The sequence below is a fragment of the Periophthalmus magnuspinnatus genome, chromosome 1 (genome assembly GCF_009829125.3).
Source record: "Periophthalmus magnuspinnatus isolate fPerMag1 chromosome 1, fPerMag1.2.pri, whole genome shotgun sequence".
NCBI lineage: Eukaryota > Metazoa > Chordata > Actinopteri > Gobiiformes > Gobiidae > Periophthalmus > Periophthalmus magnuspinnatus.
The window spans coordinates 32,969,202-32,992,557 of NC_047126.1; the positions used below are offsets into that span (position 1 = coordinate 32,969,202).

A 23,356-nucleotide genomic window follows, 5' to 3' on the forward strand; every position below is an offset into this window, starting at 1 on the left:
GTAAGAGGACCAAGCTTAATGTGCAGTTTAAAGACTTTTTTGTTTTATGTGCATTTATTTTATACATTTTAAATATAAACAACTAAAACCATATGATTTTCACACATGTATAGGAAGTAACACTAATAATACAACTCAATTTTGACCAATCACCAAAAGTATTTACACGGGTTTAAAATACTTTGAAGCCAAAATTGTATGATCACATACTGCAATGTATTCTTTTGATTTTAGGAAAATAACTGTAATCTGAATCCTACCAAATGACCCCCACCCTGCCGTGGATAAGCCTTCAACTGGCCCTTAGTTGAGTGGCACTTTAATGTGGAAATCACATTCTATTGTTTAAAGAAAAAGTGTTTTTACTGTCACTGTTGTATCAGAATCATTATTGAGTATCAAGTCCATTCCTTAGTACTGAAATTGAGCGGGGATGGGAGAGTGAACCGGTCAAATACTGGATCACTTAAACATGAATCTAAAGTCTAAGTCTAAGAAAACCATTATGATGTGGTTACAAGCACAGAAAGGTTGCTCTTGTAACATATGTTTCCTTTAAAGAGCCTTTATCAGATTTCAAATCATGAGTAGGAAGTATATTTTAGTTTGAACTTTTAGCGCTGCTCACTTAGTTCTTTCGACACTGTAATATTGCGCCATGACACAACTATTTGCAAGATGCTACAGTACCATATCATCCAAACACAGCACTCTGCTCTCAAAATGCTAGACTACTGGTGGTTCCTAGAGTGTCTAAAAGCACAGTAGGAGGGAGAGCTTTCACTTACTAAGCTCCTGTGTTATGGAATCAGCTCCTGCCCATGTTAAAGAGGCTGCCACAGTTTCTACATTTAAGACCAGGCTTAAAACGTTCCTCTTTGAATGAGCTTATGGTAAGGTCTGTTAGGGGCAGAAATAAAACCTGCAATTTTACTTAAGCTGCCTAGTAGAAGTCACGCTGGGGGAAGTATGGTAACCTGAGACTATACTCTGTTACCTCCTACTTTCCCTGTCAACAGCATTCATTATTCAGTTCACCTGGAGTTTGTTCATTGCAATTCACATGTTGTTCCCTGTCCCGCTCCCCTCTGGACAGTCCAACTGTTTCAGATGCCTGACCGCTGACTGGACCCTAAATGCCCCTCCTGTGCCCCGATCCTGTTCTGTGGACCCGGACCCTCCCTTCCCTCACCTGACTGGACGGACCCAACACCGGGATGACCCTCACCATGGAAAAGCAGTAGGGTGGGGATCATATAGTCTGTAGCAGCTCTGGCCCTATAGACTTGAACTCTATCTGTAAATGGATGCACATTAGTCCTGGACACATCTGCCCGTCCATCTCTCCTTCACTGTGGTTCTCCTTGAGGTTTCTCTTTTTCCCACTATTTTTTTTTGTTTGTTTTTCTTTGTGGAGAATGAGGGTCTAAGGACAGGGGGGCGCTATAGGACACTTCTCCATTTGCTTGTCTGTTTCTGTTTCATTGTTGATTTTCTAACTTTCCGTTGGTTAAATCATTTCTCATGTTCAGCCCTAAGAGGCAACTGCTGCTGTGACTTCGGGCTTTACAAAAATTAACTGAAATCGAAAAAAGAAAATTGTCATTTGAAATTGACAACTGAAACAACTGTCTGGGAAAATGTCAGGCAGTTGTTTCCCTAGAGTTCTCACATTGCTGCTACTATTTGCTTGTAATTGTCTCTTGAAAATGCACCATGACAGACTGAAAATGTACCTGATCGGATGAAAATAAGTTGACCCTGTCAGTAGTTTCCTGTATTGGTTATTACCTGAGAAAATGCTATGTAAAATGACAGATTATCTTTTGCAGTGTACATTTTTTTCTTATTTAGCAGCTTTTATAAAACAGTGCATAATGTAAAGAGCATTTATCTTGACAAGAACACATTACAATCAGGTACAGGCCTTTTAACATAGGACAGCTAAGAGCATCCCAGACTGTGACTGGTGCATGCTTCACATATGAACTTGAAAACAAAGCAGGCTTGTAACTGGACGATCATTTATCTTAAGGCAGACATATTGTGCTTGTGTCTGCTCTATAATTATACTCTATGACACCTGTGGATCATTATGTTATAAATTGGACGTTTTAAATCACCAAATTAACCTCAAATTACTTAATACAAGAAACAAGTCCGCTGACATCCACGTTAGAAAACTGTGGTGCCCAATGAGAGCTGACGTCACCGTAAACATCATCAGAACAAAGAGCCATGGAGCTGTTGGCTCCTCCTGTGGACAGCTGCACATCACAGTATCGAGCAGCAGAATGATGTGATTAAAACAAAGTGCATATGTCGCAGTGGGCATGTACTGGTGGAGGTGAAAATGTGGTAACATTTCACTGCGGTGTGCCATTTCAACACAACGTGACGTTTCAGCTGTGGAATCATGGTACAATGCTGTTGCTTTCTGGAAAAACATGCTTGTTTTTGAGGAAGTAACAACATTGTTGGTGTGTTTTCTTTCATTCACACCTTGAGTATTGTATTATTAGACTGTATCTCCAAAGCTCAAAATGCTCTGTCCCACTTTGTGATGTCATTCAGTGATAGTTTTAAAGTTAACAGCTATTTTTACTGATTAGTTACTAATTACTTGAACTGTTTTACTCTTCAGTACTAGAATAACTTGTTGATGTTGCTTTTGTTTCATCAAGTTCATCAAGTTGAGTTTATGTACCTCCATCTATCTTCTTCAGCCTATTCAGAATCAGATTGCAGGGGACTCCTAGACTTCCCCCACCCTAGACACTTCCTCTAGCTCCTCCAGTTATTTTGATTAAATAATCTGCATTGTAACTTGTACATTTCTTCAGCTCACCACATCTAACAATCCAGTGCTATCTGTGCACTGTGTACTAGATACTGCTGGTTGGGATCCTCGTCAGGTTCTTATGCTAAAGGAGCTATAAAAGGAAGCATAATTAGTCTCCTTTCCTTTCTCCTTCGTGACTTCACTGATCAGTTGCAATGGTCCTGGGCCTGGGTTAACGATAAGGAAAGGAGCTTCCTAGGCTTATTAAGAATAGACGGGGACGCTCTCTGATCTGAATGGTCACTTCCTAAACCCCAGCACTTGAAGCAAATGATGAATCAGTGGTAGTGCAGGCTCTGCAGTTCAGTGAGTCAGTTCTGGAGGTTCTGAGCTTTCGTATGAGGCCTGAGAATGAAAAAACTTGTGTCCCGTATCTGCAGATTAAGGCTCTGACAACACAGGTTCAGCTGGGATTTTAATACTTAAAAAAATAAACAAAAAACAATAGGAGTGCAGGCTGCATTCAGTTCTTTTAATTTTTGCTTTGTTATAGTCCTTGTTTAAATCAGACCTCTTGGACTTTTCAGAGCTTTTCACCATGTTTTAGTTGTTACCCCTTACCATTTACTCACCTGAAGTTTTTTGTGGAGTGATGCTTGAGTAATCTTTAATCGATTATTTTCAAGACGCCAGGACGTTTTCACCTGCCCTGAATATTGAGATTTAAATGTACAAATTATAACATAATGGTTCACAGGTGTCATACATTATACTTATAACTACAGACACAAGCACAATCGGTCTGCTTTAAAATTGTGGCGTGGTTTAGACAAGACTCAGTTCTGATCAGAGCCTGCAATGCTCTGTGAAGAAAAGCGTACTCTGGATAAATAGTATGAACCCAAGTCATTTCCCCTCATGTACATATGAGCATAGGAACTACTGTGGCCCCAGCCCGCCCGGGGCAGAGGTCAGATCAGAGGGCAGGTCCCCGTGCTCATTGCCCCACAGGCGGTAGAAGTGGCTGAAGTCCACGTAGGGTGGCACGCGGCCCGTCTCGTCGGGCTGAGCTGCCTGGCTGCCCCTCTGCCGGAACAGGCTGCCATCACCTGAGCTGGAGCTGGAACTCTGGGTGTGAGTGTTGGTCGACTGCAGGGTGGTGGTGGGGCTCTGGCTGCTGTAGCACACATCAGAGCACACACTCAATGTATAGAAAGGATTATACATACATCACATTATCTCTAAATATAAACAAGTCATATATATATTTTTTGTTTTCATCTAACAGAGCAGTCTGTTTAGCTTGACATGTTTGGACTGTCTGCGGTCATCCTCAGAAGAGTCATGTGATATTACTGTGACATGTCTTGCGGCTGATTTACTTTGGCGCAGTCTTCCTTCCGGAAACCGAAGTACGACAGCACCCTCTGCTTTCCGACTTCTTAAGAACAGTATCCTGAGTGTGGGAAAGTAAGAATACCCCCTCGTCTCGGTTCAGTGTATTATAAGCACATTTCTAAATTTCTATTGCCTTCTATCCAGCAGTGGTGTTTACTGTGCTCTGTACCAATAACTTTGGCTCTGTCCCAATCTATGGCGTGGTTATACTTTTTGCAGTGGTCTGAGATGGCAGACTTCAATTGCAAACTTTTTCCTTACCAATTCCTTCCTCTTGGAAGGAAGACTGTGTAAATCAGCTGCAAGACACTTTACAGCAACATCACGAGACTCTTCTGAGTACGACTGCAGACAAGTAGTCCAAACATGTCAAGGTACACAAACAAAATTACTTTTGTTTTCATCTAATAGATCAGTTAAAGAAAAGAAGACAAAATTAAGCTTTTTGGAATATAGCAAAAGACAAAGTTTAAATCTGAGCGAAGACATTTGGCTGCACATCTAAGTCTTCAGTTCTGGTCAGATTGCTGGTGGACACTGCCTTATATCTATCTAAAGGGAGAGGCTAACTACACTGAAACAGCTGCGGTCTCCAGTTTCAGCTTTAACGACCCTATTCAACCTTTAATGGCCCTCTTATTGTTCTAATATGAATATGAACAGGTCATAATTTTTAATATCATATTATGGGATTTGAACCAACTAAGAATAATTCCGACAGCTGACCCTTACCTGACCAACCTTCCTGTTAGACTGAACCTTTAACTGAAACACAAAGGTGACTGAGAAGAGCAGTGGAAATTTTCCTGCAGCTAAACTTGAATTTCCCTCGGGATCAATAAAGTACGTACATGTCTATATCTATATCTATATCTACATCTGTCAGTCTGTAGGACCTGTATCCAATTTTTCCCCATGTATTTGATCAAAGTGTGTCTTGCCCCTGTACTCCTGCGTGCTGTCTGCATCCAATTTATCTATTGTCCAATCTTCAGGAAGTGCACGTTAGTATGCTAGTTGTTAAGCTTTACCATGATGGCAAAACTCTGCGCTGGGCTCTGAAAGTTGTGAAAAGTGCTTATAAACTCATTGTGGTGAATAATTAAGATGCTCAGAGTGTATAACGTAAGAGAGGGATAACTCTGGACTACTGCAATATGTTTAAAATGAATTAGTCCTGTTTTTTACATTTTTAAAGACAGTAAAAATCAGGTACAACGCCTATGAAACGTTTCTGCTTCGAGGGCCCTTGACCTGCTTGTCTCCTCAAAGTTGTTACTGCTTTGCCTCGAATGTTACACAGCATGGCATTAGACCTAAGCTCTATCTTCATTGACACAAACAGGCGACACCACCAAGCCAAGTTACAGGTCAGATGTGTGGAGGGGCGACCCTGCTGACAGTAAGAATGTATGTTTTTTAATGTGTTTTTGACTACTAAATACCTGTGACAGGATAAGTAACAAATCTAAAGTCATACTGTGGAACATTCCAGGCAAAGCAATCATATCTTCATGGCCACAAGCAGGTGGCTGCCAGATTACATACCTACCTCTAAAGTCACTACATATTTCTCTTGTAGCTTAATGCTCTGACCGGTGTCTGGAACCACTCATTTATGATGCAATCATGAAATACAATCCTTCATCTCACTGGACCTATTCCAACGCAAGTGGTACAAAGGTCACAAAAAAGACCTCAACCGATACCAATATCGGTTTTGCTGCTGCAGCAGATATTTTCTGATAAATACTTTAAAATTTATGGGAAATAGCACAAATACAAGTAGAAAAGTAAAGAAGTGGGATTTCATTCATGTTTCTTCTTTATTTCCAAGATTATTACAGTGTAGATTCTCAATGAAGCATCAAAACTATAAATGACACATATGGAATATGTACAGTGGTCCCTCGCTATATCACAGTTCAGCTTTCGTGGTCTCGCTGTTTCACAGATTTTTTTTGTGCAATTTTGCATGCTTTTTTACAGCGTATGAACGTGCGTTGTGTTCTGTGTCCTGATTGGTTAAGGTACTGTAGACTATTGTCCATCAGTCTCCTCCGTGTCTCCTGTACAGTCCAGAATGTGTTCAGACAAATTTACATAAATGTCGGATCGACACTACAGCGGAGCAATGCCAGGACGAAGAGGCGTGAAATACACGCAAGTCACTATTAATTAATTAAACAACAGAGAAATGTGAGAAAATGTTACTGCGTGTCTGAAAAAAGTGTATAAAGTGTGTGGTGAGGGGTTTTACAGCTGTAAAACATATAGAATAATTGTAAAAAATAAAGCTGACTACTTCGCAGATTTTGTCTGTTGTAAGTTACTTTTAGAACGTAACCCCCACAATAAACGAGGGACCACTGTGTGTAGGAAACAAAAAATAAACTCATAATAACTCCAAGTTTTTTTTTAGATTTCAGGCGTGTTTTCACATATTAAACGTGATTAGCACGATTTCAGGTTTTAAAAATAGCCACCCTTTGCTCTTATCACTGCTTTGCACTCTTGGCATTTCTTGACCCTGACATCGCACACCTGTAAAGTGAAAACCATTTCAGGAGACTTCATCAGGAAGCTCAAGGAAAAAAGGCCAAGGGTTTGCAGTGCTGTCGACAAAGCAAAGGGTGGATGCTTTTTTTCTGTACTACATAATTCCACATATCTTCGGTCATATATTTGGCGTCTCCTGTATGTATCTAAAATGTAGAAAGCAGTACATTTTAAGACCTCTTCACACACTTTTGACCGGTACATTGACCTTCATTTTTCATATTTCCATAGAAACTCACTCGTCTAGTTTAAAAGAACGCACTGCAAATGTTGAACCTTTTCATTGTTAGTTTGGGATCGGCTCGACAAACTTGTCATATTAATCTTATGGTTTAACGTCCTTTGACGACAATCACGCCTTTGGGTTGAATAATGGCACCACTTTTTCAAGCTATTGTGAAAAAGTCATTTCATTTTTGTTTATTTATGCTGACAGAGAAAACGATGAATGATTCAGACGGAGCAGTGCCTGCAGATGTCAGCAACATTCTCTGGAGGTGTGATGCAATCAGCTGCAAAGTATCAATAGTAGTCCTACACATCGCCCCGTATAAATTAAAACATACCATAACATTAACTTTAGTCAAATTTTAAATCTCTGAAGCCTTGCTTAAAATATAGACATCGGTCACAAGAAAAAAATCCATATTGACACATGTATTGTATGAAGGCAAGTTGAGATATCTTAAGGTTAGGAACCACACCCAATGCACGCCGTGTCCTGTCCCTGTTCTATAAATATACAAACACCCACTCTCCTTTTCGTTTACTTGCCGCACCTATCCTCTCATTTTCTACTTCTCATTCCTTCCATCTTTAATATATGTGCTGATTGACTCAGAAGCCTCAAATCTTCTTTCAATATTACTTAAAGGTCCTATATTACACAAAATGCACTCTTGTGAGGTTTAAGCCACGTTATAATGCTATTCCCTCCTCAAAGATAGACCTGTAGTTGTGTTTTGTTTCATTCACACATGTTTGAGTAACACTTTATTATTAGTCTGTCTACTATGTTCAAAGCTCAAAATGCTCTGTTCCATGATGTCATGTAGAGGTAATTTTCAAGTTAACAGCTACTTTTTACCTTTTGTTCAGTAAAGATTGACAATTCTTGGGCTGAAATCACTCAAATGATTCTAGAAAAGGTGTATGGAGTTTAAAAATACAGTGGAGCACTTCCTGTATTACCTCGTAACCAAGGAAACCAAGTAATGTTCCCAGCAATTTTCTAGCTTTATTCACACATGAGTCCTCCCTGCATTTTCCCGGGCATTTACCAGAGAAATTCCCAGATCAAAAATGCAAGAAAATCTGTTCTGGCTTTGTTCCAACATGACTCTGTTCTGGGAAAATTCAGGTAAATTCCCGGGTCAGGCTGCACGTGTGAATGGGGCTGCTCTTTCATGATCATTCTGAGGTTGTGGCCCTTGCTAGTGAACCATCTCTCATACAACCAGGTCAGACAATACTTGCATTTTAAATCTCCAGCCGCCTACTCAGCAGATCAACAATTCTACCCCACCCCATGGTAAACAATAGGCCCTTCACAACGTGGTGAATACACGCTACAGAGCTCGGAATGTGTGTGGTCAAAACGCAACTCAACTGGAGAACACTGGGAGTATTAGAATAGTAGGGTCACTGTAACTAAGCCAATGGACATTTGAAGATACTGCCTCCTGCTAGCTAGCATTCTTGGGCAGCGTAATTCTATGGACATCACTGTGTTTGCCTCGATCAATTTGGGTTGTTTTTAAGTCCGCACACTAGCAACAATATCTGATTTAAACATATATATAAAGAACACATATTATGCATTCTTGTGGCTTTCATTCTCTTTTACACATTTTTGCCAAATTGAGTTAAGTCTTTCACATTTAACTTAACTCTAACTTAAAATAACTACATTGGGAAAATATGCTCCCTCTGCTGTCAGCAATAGGAATGTAAACAATTCCTTATGTGCTTATCCCCAGTAAATGCTACGCTAATGCCATGTTGTGAACACAGTTTGACCACAGGATGAGTCCGTTGATGGTTTATGGGCTTAAAAACTGCTGTGTTTTGGCTGTGAAGCAACAAAATTCGAACTGAGCAGTTTTGAGTGCTCAGAGAAGATGACTTTGGATTCATGGTTTGAGAGTAAATGAAGCAAAAATACAACTCCTGGTATGAAGTTGTATTTGTGTATGCAGCATGATTAGACTTGGGCAGAGTATAGTAGCCAAAAAGTAGAGTATCATTAATTCAAATTAATATCTGATGCTTACTGTTGCTGCTGTATCTGATGTTTACTGTATTCAAAACAGTTTGCAGTGGTCCAAACTTATTCCTCACTTACCTTATGCAATCTGAGCATTGTAATTACTCACCATGAGTCTATAAGGGCTGATCTGTGTCAGACTGACTATGTTGTTTTACTGATTAAGTCACACGTGTGAAACAAAAGTGACCCTGCCTTTGATATGTATGTAGCTTTGTAATTCTGGTATAAATACTGAGGAAAGACTTGCTTGGGATGCCCAAAGTCTGCATGTCTGTGGCCTGGGCCCTGTCCTGTATCTGCTGTAATAAACAATAAAACTTATTGTATTTCATAATTCAGTGAGCTTCGCAAATGGATTATTATTCATCAAAACAGAGTTATTATTTTTCCACAACACAACTGTCAACAAGAAGTATGCTAACTTACACTTCCTGATTATCAGACAATAAAATGGTTTAAAATTAGATGCTGACAACAGCCATTAGCTTTCATTGCGAGAGAGGATTTCGGACGTTTTCTTAGTATTCACATTGTGTGGCCTCCAATACTTTGTGAAGTATTGAAATCAATGAGCGAAGCACTAACCTCTGTTAATCTGAGGTCAGAGATATTCGATTTTGTTCAAAATGACAGAAAACAAACAAGCACTTCCTGTTCCTTTGCATCAATGAAATGAAGAAACCTGATTGGACGGCTCTATCTGACTTTGGTCACCACCCCCCGTCTGCGTCTCAGGCCAGGCAAAAAGGCTCTTCTCTGGACAAAATACAGAGAAAACCAGTCTTTATTCCAGGCAAGTATTTCCATAGGTGTAGTCAAATGGATGCAAATGAGTGCATGAAGAAACAGGAACAGTAGCCCTGCTTCAACGCTCTGTCCTGCACAGACCAATTGCACTGTTCTTCATAAATAAATAACAGTGAAAAAATAAAGTGACAGGTGAATCAGGTGCTCTTCTGCTGGAGCTCATTCTACGGCCCACCTGCCAAACCGTTTGAGTGCCATAAAAACCAGACTGGTGACAGGCACTCAGCTAATAATTTGTGAAAATGTGTAAGGTTGTTTGGCCAGTGCCAGGAGCGCAGATGCAAATGTAGCCGTGACTCATTTGGTGACATGTTTGGTTTGTGTGTGCATGCCAGCAACTGTTAACATGTGTAATCATTTCTTCATTTCCTTTTGATGTTCTTCTAACTGTCTGTGTTGTTGTTAATATAACTGCTTTTATATGTGACACATTTTTTTGCTGACAAGTTGATGTGAAGGTTCTATTGTCAGTTATGGGAGTTAGGACTGGTGCTGCTGAGTTAATAGTGCTGTTGTTTTGCTCTTGTTTAGCACTTGTTTTGGCATAGGTTACAGCAAACAAACAAGAAGTAATTTGGTGTGTTTCCCTACCAGAGCACTGCAATAACAAGGTTTTACTAGAAATTTAGTTTATTTTAATTTTGGTAGGGCCAGAACTTGTCTAAATTGCACAGTAGTTTGATTAAAAACAGCAATCAACATTTAAACTGTGTGTAAATTATGCCTGTATTTTGAATAGAATTTTCCGTGTTGATGACATAGAGGGATTCTATTGTAGAATTCTTCCTGTATTTTTGCACTTTTCTTCTCAACTTGTTTCCACAAACTGCCACTTGAATTTATTAATCATATGTACTTTCATTTCTTAGTATTTATTGTTCTGCCTTAGTTCAGTAACTAAATTAACACAAGTTTGAATTACAAAAATTTTCTGTTTGGTTATTTCTTTCAAAAACAGTGAATTGCCCTCAGAGATGGACCCCCACCCTCCATCTGAGATTATGACAGATCTCCGTGGAGAAAAGCAGGTGGAGTTACCAGGTCAAATGACAGGAATGCATGTTTTTGAGCAATAAAAACCCTAACCAAATACATGCTAAGCAGGTAAGTTTAAGTCAACACTAACACGTTTAGGCAAAGCACTAACATTTGCATGGAGATAAAGTAGTGTGCCCTTCAGAGAGTTTTACAGTGCGCCTGTAACTTCAATACAATATTTAGTTTTATAAAACAAGGCTGCATGAGGCCCATTTTTTCTCCTCACAATATCCTAACAGCCATGATAACCTCATGGTACTGTTAGGTAGTAGGCCCGGGCTGTTACAGTGATGTTCATGTGTGTGTGGGAAGGGGCTCACCCTGGGGTGGGGGTCTCCTCCTCCAGCGCAGAGGTGGTGTTGGTCCCGTTGGTCAGGGTACAGATGGAGGGCATGACCAGGGACAGTGTCACACTGGTTTTACTGGTGCTCTGAGAGTTAGAGTAGGGTACTGACACGGGGTAGATCCGTCCCCCTGACAACACGGTAAACACAGAGCACATGAGCCAACACCGTTCGATGGAACCATGCCCAACCAAGTCTGGCTTATTTTGACAATCCAGGCTCATCACTCAGCTACATTCCACCAACGTGGTTTACCACAGCTGGCGCCGAGTTGCCATAGTAACAAGTACTCAGGTACAAATCCATGGCCATTTGACAGCACCTTGCGTGTAAGTACCTTGCATGGGGGAGTCTCATGTGTGGGTGTGGGGGAGTAACTAGTGTGGGTGTGGGGGAGTAACTAGTGTGGGTGTGGGAGAGTATCTTGCGTGAGTGTGGGGGACTATCTTGCGTGCGTGTGGGGGAGTACCTTGTGTGGGTGTGGGGGGGTCCGGCCCGGGGTAGTTGATGCACCGGATGAGCAGGGTCATGTCCTCGTGTTGCCCACAGAAGGGTGCTCTCTGGCGCCCAGACACGTACACGTCATGGTGCACGCGTTTGACCCTCTCCACCACAGACTGAGCCGCGGCCTCCAGGTTAGACTGCTGCGCCAGCTCTGCCGCCACCATGGCAACCATCTCCTGTCGCGCGGACAACAATTTACACAATCATAACACAGTACAACAAACCATATTGTAGCATTATGTCATTATTTATCTCAACATGAAAAGTTCATAAAAAATTTACTGCAACTATAAAGTGGAACTAAACACTAAAAATATATATTTTTTGCTACTAAACTCTGTATATGGTGTTATAATAGTATCGTGTACTCCTACTCCTTTTTGGCAAACTAGGTACATTTGCTGCTTTGTCAAAAAGTGAGTGTGTGCTGCCTCCAGTGGCCACTGCAATTCAAGTACTACATGGCATCACAAAGAACTTCTGGTTTCAGAGGCAGAGTTTGACGTGTAGACAACTGTTCCTTACATTTTCAGATCACTCTCCCCTCACTCCCCCCTCACTCTCACCTCACTCTCACCTCACTCTCACCTCACTCTCACTTCACTCTCACTTCACTCTCACTTCACTCTCACTTCACTCTCACTTCACTCTCACTTCACTCTCACCTTTAGTCCTCCACCTCTATTTGAATATGTGATAATTGGAGGGTTAAGGTGTTTTCCCACTTTGATTCAGTTTGTGAGTTTCAGCTTTCTGCTCAATAGTGACATTTTGACTACTTTTGACCTTACAAAAATATTATATTTTGTTGCTATAATGACAGTGCTAACTTCCCATCACACAGATAGCCAAATAATGGTTATCAGCAAGTCCATTTTCCATGTTGAAAATGAGTTATGGTAACAGTCCTATTTTTTGCATTGACGCAAACACAAACAAATGAGAGTTATAAACCCAACCACAACCCCAATTCCTCTGGGCCCTTCCATTCTCACTCACGCACCAGACCAGGGCACACAGCCACACCACGGCCGTGTCTCAATTCACCAAAATGGCCTTAGAATCACCATTGGAAGTGCGCGTCGAAGGGCAGTTACGAAATTTCTGGAGCGACAAGGGCTGTGTCATTTCAATCCACCCTACTGAATGCGCCCGACAAACGTGCCCTGCCCTTTTCACCGTTTCCATGGAGATCGGACGTAACCGAAGCGTGCATCCATGCAGACTTCACGCACTGCTATATCCCATCATGCACCGTGACAACGCAAAAAAGAGAAGAAAATGGAGTCCGCTGCGCAATACACATTCAAATGTTCGTACTGGTTTACCTCATCTACAACAGTGCGACATGAAACTGTTAAATCTGAATAAAGATATGTACAGGCCGTGTGTTTGATGATTAAAAAGGAGTTACATGAAATAAATGAATGTGCAGTTATTGCTAGACAATAAGAATACATTATTATCATTATTATTATTATTGCAATAAGAATAATGTAAGAATGTTCGTTTCTATTGTAAGCGTCAAAGACCAAGAGACTGAAACATAAAGTCAGAAGGTTTAATGAGTTCCAGACAGGTAATGTGAACAATGAAGCAACGGACTCGGAACGGAAGGAAAGGACAGAAGAGAGTCCTGAGACATGCACCAAATCTTCATGAGTTGTTCCGGTACATTCCATAGGTCTGCACCCCCTGGTGGCACGTGTAATTTACCTTCGTGTTAGTAAATCAAGATACTAGCTTGATGTAGTGCTGCACTGCTAGAAAATACTTTACAATAATAACATGAAAAGAACTGGCACGGCATAGAAGGGAAACAGTGCCCTCTACTGTTATTAAAGTGGTGTAGCCACTGGCCAAAATACTGAATCGTTAAACTGCAACATCCCACTATATGTGCAACTAATCAGTGTTCTCTGGTTTATAGACTATAAATGTAAAAAAATATATTGTCACTTCTGTCTCTGTTATTACGTTTTCACAAGGTATTTAGTTAAAGTTATGAAGTAGTTACAATTCAGAAAAAAAATCACCTTGAAACTTATATTTGCCTATTGATATTCAATCTAAACAGAAAGAAACGGCTGCGACGACGACATCTTGACTTTTCTTCTATTAAATAATAAATAATTAAAAATAACTTACGCAATGTACGTATCGTACGCTCAAAGACAGCGGTGGAAGTGCGGTCCGTGGTGTGGGCCTATCCCACTTCAGCAAGATGGCGGCTACACTGAGGAGGACACATTCTCGACCGGAACCTTCAAACTACACTTTGAGGAGTACTTGGAAGGGTCCCTTCAAAAGGTGCATTTGGCGAATTGAGACATGGCCCACATGAAGGCTGTGCATACTATGGCCCATTTTATTCACTTCAATTCATTTATTTTTGTAACGCCCAAAATCACAACAACAGTTGTCTCGAAGGGCGAGAAACATGCAAAACTCCACACAGAAAGGCCTGGGCGACCCGGGGATCGAACCAAAGCCTCTTGCTGTGAGGCATGAGTGTTGCCACTCAGCCACCGTGCTGCCACGGTATATAGTCTTGCATTTGCGCCATCTTGTGGCCACAGAATGATCTTCATTCAGTTTTATTATGAGGACATACAAAAGCATGCGTACGGAGGTGGGCGTACCTGGTTGGCTTGCTCCGAGCCGTGGGCACTCTCCAGGGCACTGATGAGCCCCTCTGACATGAGCAGTAGGAACCCGCTCACCCGCTCCAGGGACTGGCTGTGGATCTCCGGCTCCGCAATAATCGGCTTTGCCTTAGCAGAGCTGGACACACAAAAAGTAGGGCTAAAACTAGACCAATCAGAACAGGCCTGTTAATGACTATATCAACTTATCGTTCACTATATGATAGAAAGAACAATATTTTTCAGACTCAATAACTATCGTATGTATCTTTTCTTTGCATTCATAGGGCATTTATTTGCTTGTAGTACTAAGCCTATACGATAACTTTTTAGCGTATGAGCCTTAAAATTTCCAGCACAGCTGCAAAGCTTTATACTAACACTTTAATACAAAGAGAGGATTGCACAAAACATGACTACACATCTCTCAGGTTGGTGGTAAGAAAGGGCTCGGGGGAGTTTGTAGTAAATTTAAATTACATAATTTGGAGAAAATAATCAAAATCGGCCCAAAATATCAGCCTAAAAATATTGGCTCAAAAATATCGGCAGAGGATATTGGATAGTATTAACTACTAAAGAGTTTAATTGTGCCTGTACTTTATTGTTGGCCATATTTTCCAATAAGAGTCACTGTGAAAAAGGTTCACTGGGATTATCCTGTTTCAATAGTGTTTTCAATATTATCATGATATCAATTCTGTAGCAATATATCCTTATTCAAAATGAGATATCGGGACAGGCCTCGGTGGATAGACCTCATCAGAATCCCACTCAGAGATGACTATGAGGACTAAATGTGCATGATCAAACACAGACTGGGGGTGGGTGGAGGTGCTTGCCTGAGGAGGTGGGTGTCGCTGTAGTGGATCTTGGCGCGGTAGTCCCCCAGCCGTCGGGTGCTCCTGTGTCCGGCAATCTGCCCAGCCTGTCTGACCAGCACCGAGTCCACCCCTGAGGGAGCAAAGAGGGAGCAGAGAGGGAGCAAGAGAGGGAGCAGAGAGGGAGCAAGACAGGGAGCAGAGAGGGTGAGAGCAGAGAGGGATCAGAGAGGGAGCAGGGAGGTAGCAGAGAGGTAGCAGAGAGGGATCAGAGAGGGATCAGAGAGGGAGCAGAGAGGGAGCAGAGAGGGAGCAGAGAGAGAGCAAGAGAGTACAAGAGCAGAGAGGGGCAAGAGAGCGAGCAGCCAGGGAGACAGAGAGGGAGAGAGCAGAGAGAGAGCAGAGAGGGAACAAGAGAGGGAGCAGAGAGGGCGAGAGCAGAGAGGGAGAAAGAGAGGGCGAGAGCAGAGAGGGAGCAAGAGAGGGCGAAAGCAAAGAGGGATCAAAGAGGGATCAGAGAGGGATCAGAGAGGGATCAGAGAGGGATCAGAGAGGAAGAGAGCAGAGAGGGAGCAAGAGAGGAAGCAGCCAGGGAGACAGAGAAGGAGAGAGCAGAGAGAGAAGAGGGAGCAGAGAGGAGAAGACAAAGCATAGCGTGAGAGAGAGAAAGCAGAGAGAGCAGAAAGAAGCAGAGAGGGAGTAGAGAAGCAGCAGAGAGGGGACAGAGGGAGGAGAGAGAGAGCCGATAGGGAGGAGAGGGAGGAGAGAGGGAGAGCAAAGAGGGAGCCGAGACGGAGAAAAGAGATAGGAGAGAGGAGTAGAGGGGGACAGAGAGGCAGCAGAGAGAAGAAGAGGAGGAACAAGGAACTGAGATAATTATACAAAGACAGTGAATCTGTCGTAATACATGTCAGTCAAGTCCTTTCCATAATCAGTTCCTCCTCCCTCTTCCTCTAATTCTTTCACAGATGATCAAAAAAAAAAAATACTTGCATGAAAATACTCACACTTCCTCAGTCTTCTTTATAAAGTTTATGTATAACATATCATAGTTCTTATACTTATTTTTTCATTAAGTCCATGTGACAGTATGACATGGCTAAATGATGTTCAGTCGTTAGTTCTGACTGGATATGATGGAGGTTGGGTAGAAACTTTTGGATAAGGCCAGAGTATTGATAATTTGCAGTGACATCACGCTGGGGGTTTTCTACATGAATGTGTATGGCATATGGTGTATTCAGGAGTTACCATGGTGACACAATGCACACATTACCAAACACTACCAAAAATGCTTTAAAATACTCTGAAAATTCAAGAAAAAAAACTTTCTGTGAGCCTGTGAATAATTCAAGTGTTCATGATTCTGTTTAGGAGTTTAATTTTCAACAAAAAGGTCAAAGTGACTAACTGTTGGCTAATGCTGGCTAGATTGAGACTATAATGTTGGACAGGGACAACAGCACAAATCAACTCACTTATTGTAGTTCACCTAAGTCAGTTCTTTCTGTGTTAAAATAAAGCTCGGACAGAACATGCTTACAGTTAGCGTCACATCTCTAAGGAATGCTGATGACATGCTGCAAAGTATCAATAGATCGCTCACAGTTATTGACAAAAAAAGTCTTTTTTTTAGCAGCAATGAAGAACATGCATAGAGATGCATTAGTCAAAACTGTTAAAAGAGTAAACAAAAGAGCACACCCAGTGCTGCCAGCCGGTGCAGCTCGTCCTCGTTGTCGGTGCTGTGGGCGCGGCCGATCTGCTGCACCTGGTTCTGCCCATCACTGCTGGAGCGGCACAACAGGGCCCGGTCTGTGCCTGTCCCAAACAGAACAACACAAATGAGTATGAAGTAGCACTTTTCCAGATCATTTCACAGTTTTGTGCATTATTAGTCTACTCCACACACTTGGGGGTGGTAAGCTCTATCTGCTGGATGAAGTGACTTGCTTAAGGACACAAGGAAATCTAAGGATGCACATTCCACATTTACACTAGGGCTGGAGTCCTTTAGTTGCTTAGTCAATTCATCAGTTGATGGTGTCGACCAAAATTTGTATAAGTCGACTAATCATTGTATGTAGATAATAGGAATTTGTGTGTGTGTGTACCCATGCTGGCGATGTAGAGCTTGCTGTTAAGGATGAGACGGTTTGGTGTGTGTGTGTGTACCATAAATTGTCTAAAGAAGTGGACTAAGGGAGTGTGAAGTCTCCTATAGTGTTCAGCTCCAGTCAAATGAAGCTCATTGAGGCAACAGTTATAGGGGTGACTTTGGAGCCAAGCTCCATATTTGGAGTTCTAACTGCGAGTATCATAGCAACCAAAGAGCCAATCTGGAGCAAGGCTGTTGAAGGTACTGCCCAATCCCGCCCGCACTACTGGCTTAGCAGGTACCAGACGCTTGGCAACGCTGTCAATCAAACCTGTTGCTAATGCTAGCGGGTGTGACCTCGAGGAAAGAAGGCCTAATTTGCCTGTTATTAATGTTCATATGTTGATTTACAGATCAAAATGACGAGCCGCAGTTACAGAGGGAGAGCCGACAGTTTTTTTGTGTAAAGAGAATTGGAGCCCAGCTAGCAGGTTAGCTATGTCCACACACATACATATGTATATATACACACATATATATATATATATATATACACACACACACAGTCTATGGTCCTTGTGTGTGTGTGTTGCGTGTGTATGTGTAAGTATGTTGCGTGTTGTGTGTGTGTGAGTGTGTTGGGTGTATGTTGCGTGCGTGTGTGTGTGCGTGCGTACCCATGTTGGCGATGTAGAGCTTGTTGTTAAGGATGAGGGCCACCACGGCTGTAGCTCCTCCACACACCTCCTGCTCCAGCTCCTGCAGCCGCTCCTGCACCTTCTGGCTCTGGACACACAAAACACACACTCCTCTATACTTTCACTGTAACTCCCTGTGACTTTTCTTTCTATAACTACCAAACCAGTGATTCTTTTTTTTCCACACTCAAACCAGGGCCACAAGATGCAAAATGCACTCTTGTAAGATTTAAGCCATGTTATAATGCTGTTACTTCGTCAAAAGCATACTTGGACTTGTGTTTTGTTTCATTCACACACGTCTGAGTAATCCTGCATTATTAATCAGTCTACATTTTCAAAGCTCAAAATACTTTGTTCCATCTTGTCCTGAAGCAATAGTTTTCAAATTAATAGCTACCTTTTACAGTTTATTTGGTAGATGATCGGCAATTCCAAGGCTGAAATGAAGATGTGTGGAGTTTAAAAACACATGGGAGCACTTCCTGTATTACCACATCACAAGATGGAACAGTGTTGTGTGAAACATGTGTGAATGAAACAAAGCACAACTCCAGGTATGTTTCTGATTAGGAAACAATATTATAACATAGATCAGAAAATAGTGCCCTTTAAATTTCATAAACATGACTTATCCATGTCCCCAAATTCAAGGCAAACACATTAAATTTGACGTGCTTCAGTACGCTTTGTTATTTAGCTTTTGCTATCAGCTTGAAGTTTTTGTCATGGCTTTTCCCAATCACGTTCAGCAAGAGTAATCCCAGAATGATATATCTGGAGGACTAATTCAGAGTGTATAGTATGTGGCGTGAGACAGGTGACTGGCAACCCAGGTTGAGCTGTGATTGTAGTCAATCGACGTTCCTACCCTCACTTATGGTCATGAGCTTTGGGTAATGACCAAAAAAAATCCCAAAACATTGCAAATACAATATGTCAAAATTTGTTTCCTCAGCAGGGTGACTGGGTGCTCCCTTAGAGACAGGGTGAGGAGCTCAGTCACATGGGAGGAGCACGAAGTAGAGCCGCTGCTCATCCACATCAAGAGGAGCAGCTGAGGGGGCTCGGGCATCTGTTCAGGATGCCCCCTGGACGCCTCCCTAGGGAGGTGTTCCGGGCATGTCCTACTGGGTGGAGGCCCCGGGGAAGACCCAGGACACGCTGGAGGGACTATGTCTCTCGGCTGGCCTGGGAACCCCTTGGGGTCCCACCGGAGGAGCTGGAGGACATGTCTGCGAGGAAAGTCTGGGAATCCCTGTTTAGACTGCTACCCTCGTGACCCGGCCCCAGATAAGTGGAAGAAAATGGATGGATGGATGGATGTAGTTCCATATCACATGGTGACATTTTACGGTGAAGTCTTTTTTTTCCACAATACTACTCTCAGAAAATAAAACAAAAAACACACACACAAAAAAAAAACCCAACAAGCTCCAGATTTTATTCCTAGAAATGTCATAATTTGTTTTACTTAAATGTCACCATTTTCAATAATAAGTACTTTAACCACTTGACGTTCCGACAGCCCGCCACACACACACACACACACCCCTTTTGAAGTGTGTGTGTGTTTCTTTACTGTTTGCAGTGTGTGGTTTGTAAATATATATTTATTTTGACCCATACCACTTGTTTTGACTATATTTTACATACAAATATACATTTTATATTGTGTTTTCATATGATATATAAATGTACAGTAATAGAGCAGCTGTGCAGATACAGATTCCTCTCAGTGTGAGCTTTCAGTAGAGCCTCACAGATGTCTGTGGGTCGAAACATTCAAAAGTTATTGCAGTTTTTCCAAACGTTCTCCAAATATCTTCATTTGAATAGGTTTGGAGAGGCCTGGACTTACTGATAAAAAATATGAGTGTAAAACTCAAATTTTTATAGGTATTGACCTAAAATTTGAAATCTAAGTGGTCAACAATCTTGTCAGTTGAGATATAGTGTATTTTTGGCCCCAGCTCCCTACTGCAGCTTTCTACACCTTCATTTTCACACAAAAATTTAGGCGAGGATGAGAATTTTTTTTTTTTATGTATGTGTTCCAAAGTGTATAAATGCTCAGCAGACAAACTTACAATGATTCTGACACCTGTGGGTAAAACTATAGGGTGTTACCGTTACAAAGACCCCAAACTTGTGCATTTACTACTAAGGGTTCAATAATGGTGATCATTTTAATTTGGAGAGGTCAGAACAAAGGCAATTTCACCAAAATGACCCGAAAGGCTAAAGGGTTTTAAAGGGCCGATATTACTGTATTTTCTTATCTATGTTAAAATGTTGTTTCCTCATTACAAACATAACCACAAACCCTGTATATTTAGGATGAGTTCTTCTCTGAAACAGAAAACACTCTGTTCCACTTTATGATGTCATGTGGTAATACATGAAGTGCTCCACTGTGTTTTTAAACTCCACACACCTTCACTAGAATCGTTTGTGTAATTTCAGACATGGAATTCCCAATCTCTACTGAACTAAAAGACACAAGCTAGATGCTAACGTAAACTACAACTTCATGACATCACAAGGTGGAACAGAGTTTTGAGCTTTGGGGATGTAGACAGACTAATAATTCAGGATTGCGCAAACATATGTGAATGAAACAAAACACAACTCCAGGTCTGTTTTTGAGGAGGAAACAGTATTAGAACATGACTTAAAGCTACAAGAGTCAATTCTGTGTAATATAACTAGATATTTGGTTGTTGCTAAAGTGATATTCTATCTACAGTCTGTACAATTCCGTTACTAATTTTCAACAAAGACATTCACATGCACATTTTAGCACATTTCTGAGGGATTATGTCAACTGGGCTGAGAATAAAAACAAAAAATTGAGCTATAGTATTCATGTGAGTATTGATACTGATGCCATCAACATTCCCTGGGGGTATGATGCTAACTGTAAGCATGCTCTGTCTGAGGCTTTGTTAGACTATAATATGAGCTTTATTTTAACACTGACCATAAAGAACTGACTTAGCTGAAACTACAACAGCAAAGTTCCTCTCAAATAACATTAGTCACAAGCTACATAGCACAGTTTTTAAGTTTCTAACCTTTTTGTTGAAACTAAAACCCCTAAACAGGACCTGGACCAGGAGTTTTCAGACTATGTTAGAACTTTTTTGACTATGTTAATATGTGGATTGTGTCTCCATGGTAACTGCTGAAGATTCCGCCGTACACATACATGTACACCCCCAGCATGATGTCACTGCAAAGTATCAATAGTCTAACCTAGTGTCTGAGTGTATACCTACCCCGTCGCGTGGGAGGAAGTTGGACAGGTGAGCCTTCTCTGCCAGAGCGTCGTCTATCGACTCAAAGTAGCTCTTCTCCACCACATCAAATGCCTAAATGGAAACAAATTGAGTTATCTGCAGAAATAACCAAATATCTGAAATAGACAAACATGACTAGGCAAATGTTGGGACACACTTTTATTTCCATGTTTATCTACATTGTACATTCTTCCTGGAGGATTTGAAACTATGAGTGAACACATGTGGAATGTAGTAAGTAAGTGCCACAGCTCGCTGACACTTGGGGGCGTTCCTGTGTGAGAATGTGCCGCACCTCACACACACTAGGGGGTGTACCTGTGTGAGTAGATTCTTGCTGACACTATGGGGCGTACACCTATGTGAGCATGCTCCGCACCTCACACACACTAGGAGGCGTACCTGTGTGAGAATGCACTACATCTTACACACACTAGGGAACGTACCTGTGTGAGTATGCGCCGCACCTCTCCGTCACTGTGGGCAGTGGCAAGTTGCCCCAGCAGCAGCTCGGCTGTGAGGAACTGAGAGGCAAAATTGGCCACTTTACTGCCGTCGTAGCCGTTAAAGACGCCGTACAGAGAGCACCCGTCCTCACCCCTGAAAACAACACACACACATCAGGCTGCAGGGGGAAGAAGCCCAGGCTGTAAATGAATCAATCAGTCAATCCATTACAAAATGGGCACAAAATAATAACTTGTTCTGAATGAAATTGTCACTCATTCAACCTGTCAAAGGGCTACAGTGATTTCTGTCTTCTATCTCTAGGCTGGTGTTGTAGGTATAGAGTAGGCTGCTATAGTGTAGGCTGGTGTAGGTTGGTAGTAGCTCAGTTAATAGAGTGCTCATCCTCTGATCCAGGTTTGAATCCTGCTCTTGATATAAAGATCATAGGTAGAGTGATCAGATCGACCATTATGATTCCAGCTCCCACAGATGAATACTGTTGTTGTGTCCTTGGACAAGACACTTAACGGAAGATATATAAACGTGACAACTAGGTGGGTGTAATGGTGTAGAGTAGGCTACTATAGACTGGTCTAGGCTTATGTAGGCTGCTGTAGGTTTACCTGAAGCGGATGTGTGCGTCCTCATAAGTGTGGCTCTGGCTGCCCGCTCCCTCCGCTCCGTATACACAGTTGGGGGCAGTGCCCACTCCACACATCTCACACACGGGCAGGTCATCTGTCCAGCTCTGATGCTGACCAACACAAGTACACACATATACACATGAGTCTGGTGCTGACCAACACAAGCACACACAAGCAAGCACACACAAACAAACAAGCACGTGCGCGCGCGCGCGCGCACACACACACACACACACACACACACACACACACCACACACACACACACACAGGGATCACACTGGACACACCTGAGTGTTGTAGTGTTTACATGTGTCTTTATATGACCCAGACGCATTTATATTGTCACACACTGTCGTGTATTTCCTGTGCTGTTATCACCCAGTGCGCTTTTGGAAAACAAACCAAACCAAGCTACCAAATTGTTCATAAAAATTAAAACTTTACCCATCATCCTACAGTACAGTAAACCTGTCATCCTCGCGCTCGGGTCAGTCCCCGGATGACACAGACGCTTGGCTCATGAGTGACCCGAGCAGAGGGGCCCGGGCAAAGGGACCCGGGCAAAGGGACCCGGGCAAAGGGACCCAGGCAGAGGGACCATAAAGTTGGGCTTTTTAAGAGTGTATACACGGGGCATGAGTCAAAACAACCCCAGCCCTCTCTGGAAGAGGGACCCTCTGGTACTTACGCTTTGGCTCAGATTCCTGCGCTGTGCCATGTTAGCTCGGCTCCGAACTGCGCCAAAAGGAGCGGAACTTGTGCGTAAAGTGTGCGCTTTGACCAAAGTACCAAACTAAAGTATCTCTCCAAGAGCAACCCTTCCGCATCGGAACTTCCCACAGCCACAGGCTCGCAGCAGAGCAGCCCCTCACTGTCAGCAAACACACTCACAGCAGAAGGACACACACAGCAGAGGGATGCACTGCGCAGCCGCGTTATCCACTGTCGCAAACAGTGTCGTAAAGCTGCACTTTACGACGTCTCCTGTATGCAGG

At 42.2% G+C, this 23,356-nt stretch overlaps 2 protein-coding genes across 3 annotated transcripts in view; one reads left to right on the plus strand and one right to left on the minus strand.

The window, feature by feature from the left end:
* Nucleotides 1-22: 22 nt before the first annotated feature.
* On the minus strand, nucleotides 23-23,340 carry tab1 (TGF-beta activated kinase 1/MAP3K7 binding protein 1). 2 transcript variants are annotated; one of them, XM_033972914.2, is made up of 11 exons: nucleotides 23,050-23,340; nucleotides 22,339-22,469; nucleotides 21,712-21,865; nucleotides 21,245-21,337; nucleotides 17,943-18,051; nucleotides 16,872-16,988; nucleotides 15,189-15,300; nucleotides 14,344-14,485; nucleotides 11,667-11,877; nucleotides 11,174-11,327; nucleotides 23-3,959 (listed from the first exon to the last, which is right to left on the minus strand). In XM_033972914.2, the coding sequence occupies exons 1-11, from the start codon at nucleotides 23,077-23,079 to the stop codon at nucleotides 3,722-3,724; spliced, it is 1,491 nt and encodes a 496-aa protein (XP_033828805.1). In that variant the 5' UTR covers nucleotides 23,080-23,340; the 3' UTR covers nucleotides 23-3,721. The 2 variants fall into 2 exon arrangements, with proteins under 2 accessions (XP_033828805.1, XP_033828812.1); XM_033972921.2 differs by having other exon boundaries at nucleotides 2,723-3,956; nucleotides 23,050-23,272.
* The window catches only part of LOC117373264 (protein CutA homolog), a 109,153-nt gene continuing 109,098 nt past the window's right edge, over nucleotides 23,302-23,356 (plus strand). The window contains exon 1 of the mRNA XM_033969215.2: nucleotides 23,302-23,355. Coding sequence (XP_033825106.1) covers nucleotides 23,350-23,355 — 6 coding nt within the window. The 5' untranslated portion in view covers nucleotides 23,302-23,349. The remainder of the gene's footprint in view (nucleotide 23,356) is intronic.

What these genes read in the sequence shown, in the direction of transcription:
- tab1 (XM_033972914.2), bottom strand. Translation starts at nt 23,079, where the DNA reads ATGGCACAGCGCAGGAATCTGAGCCAAAGC. An exon ending in GCTCTACATCGCCAACATGG is followed by an intron (nt 16,989 to 17,942) that starts GTACGCACGCAC and finishes TGTTTGGGACAG; the next exon opens with GCACAGACCGGGCCCTGTTG. An exon ending in CCCCCCCACACCCACACAAG is followed by an intron (nt 11,328 to 11,666) that starts GTACTCCCCCAC and finishes CCGTGTTGTCAG; the next exon opens with GGGGACGGATCTACCCCGTG.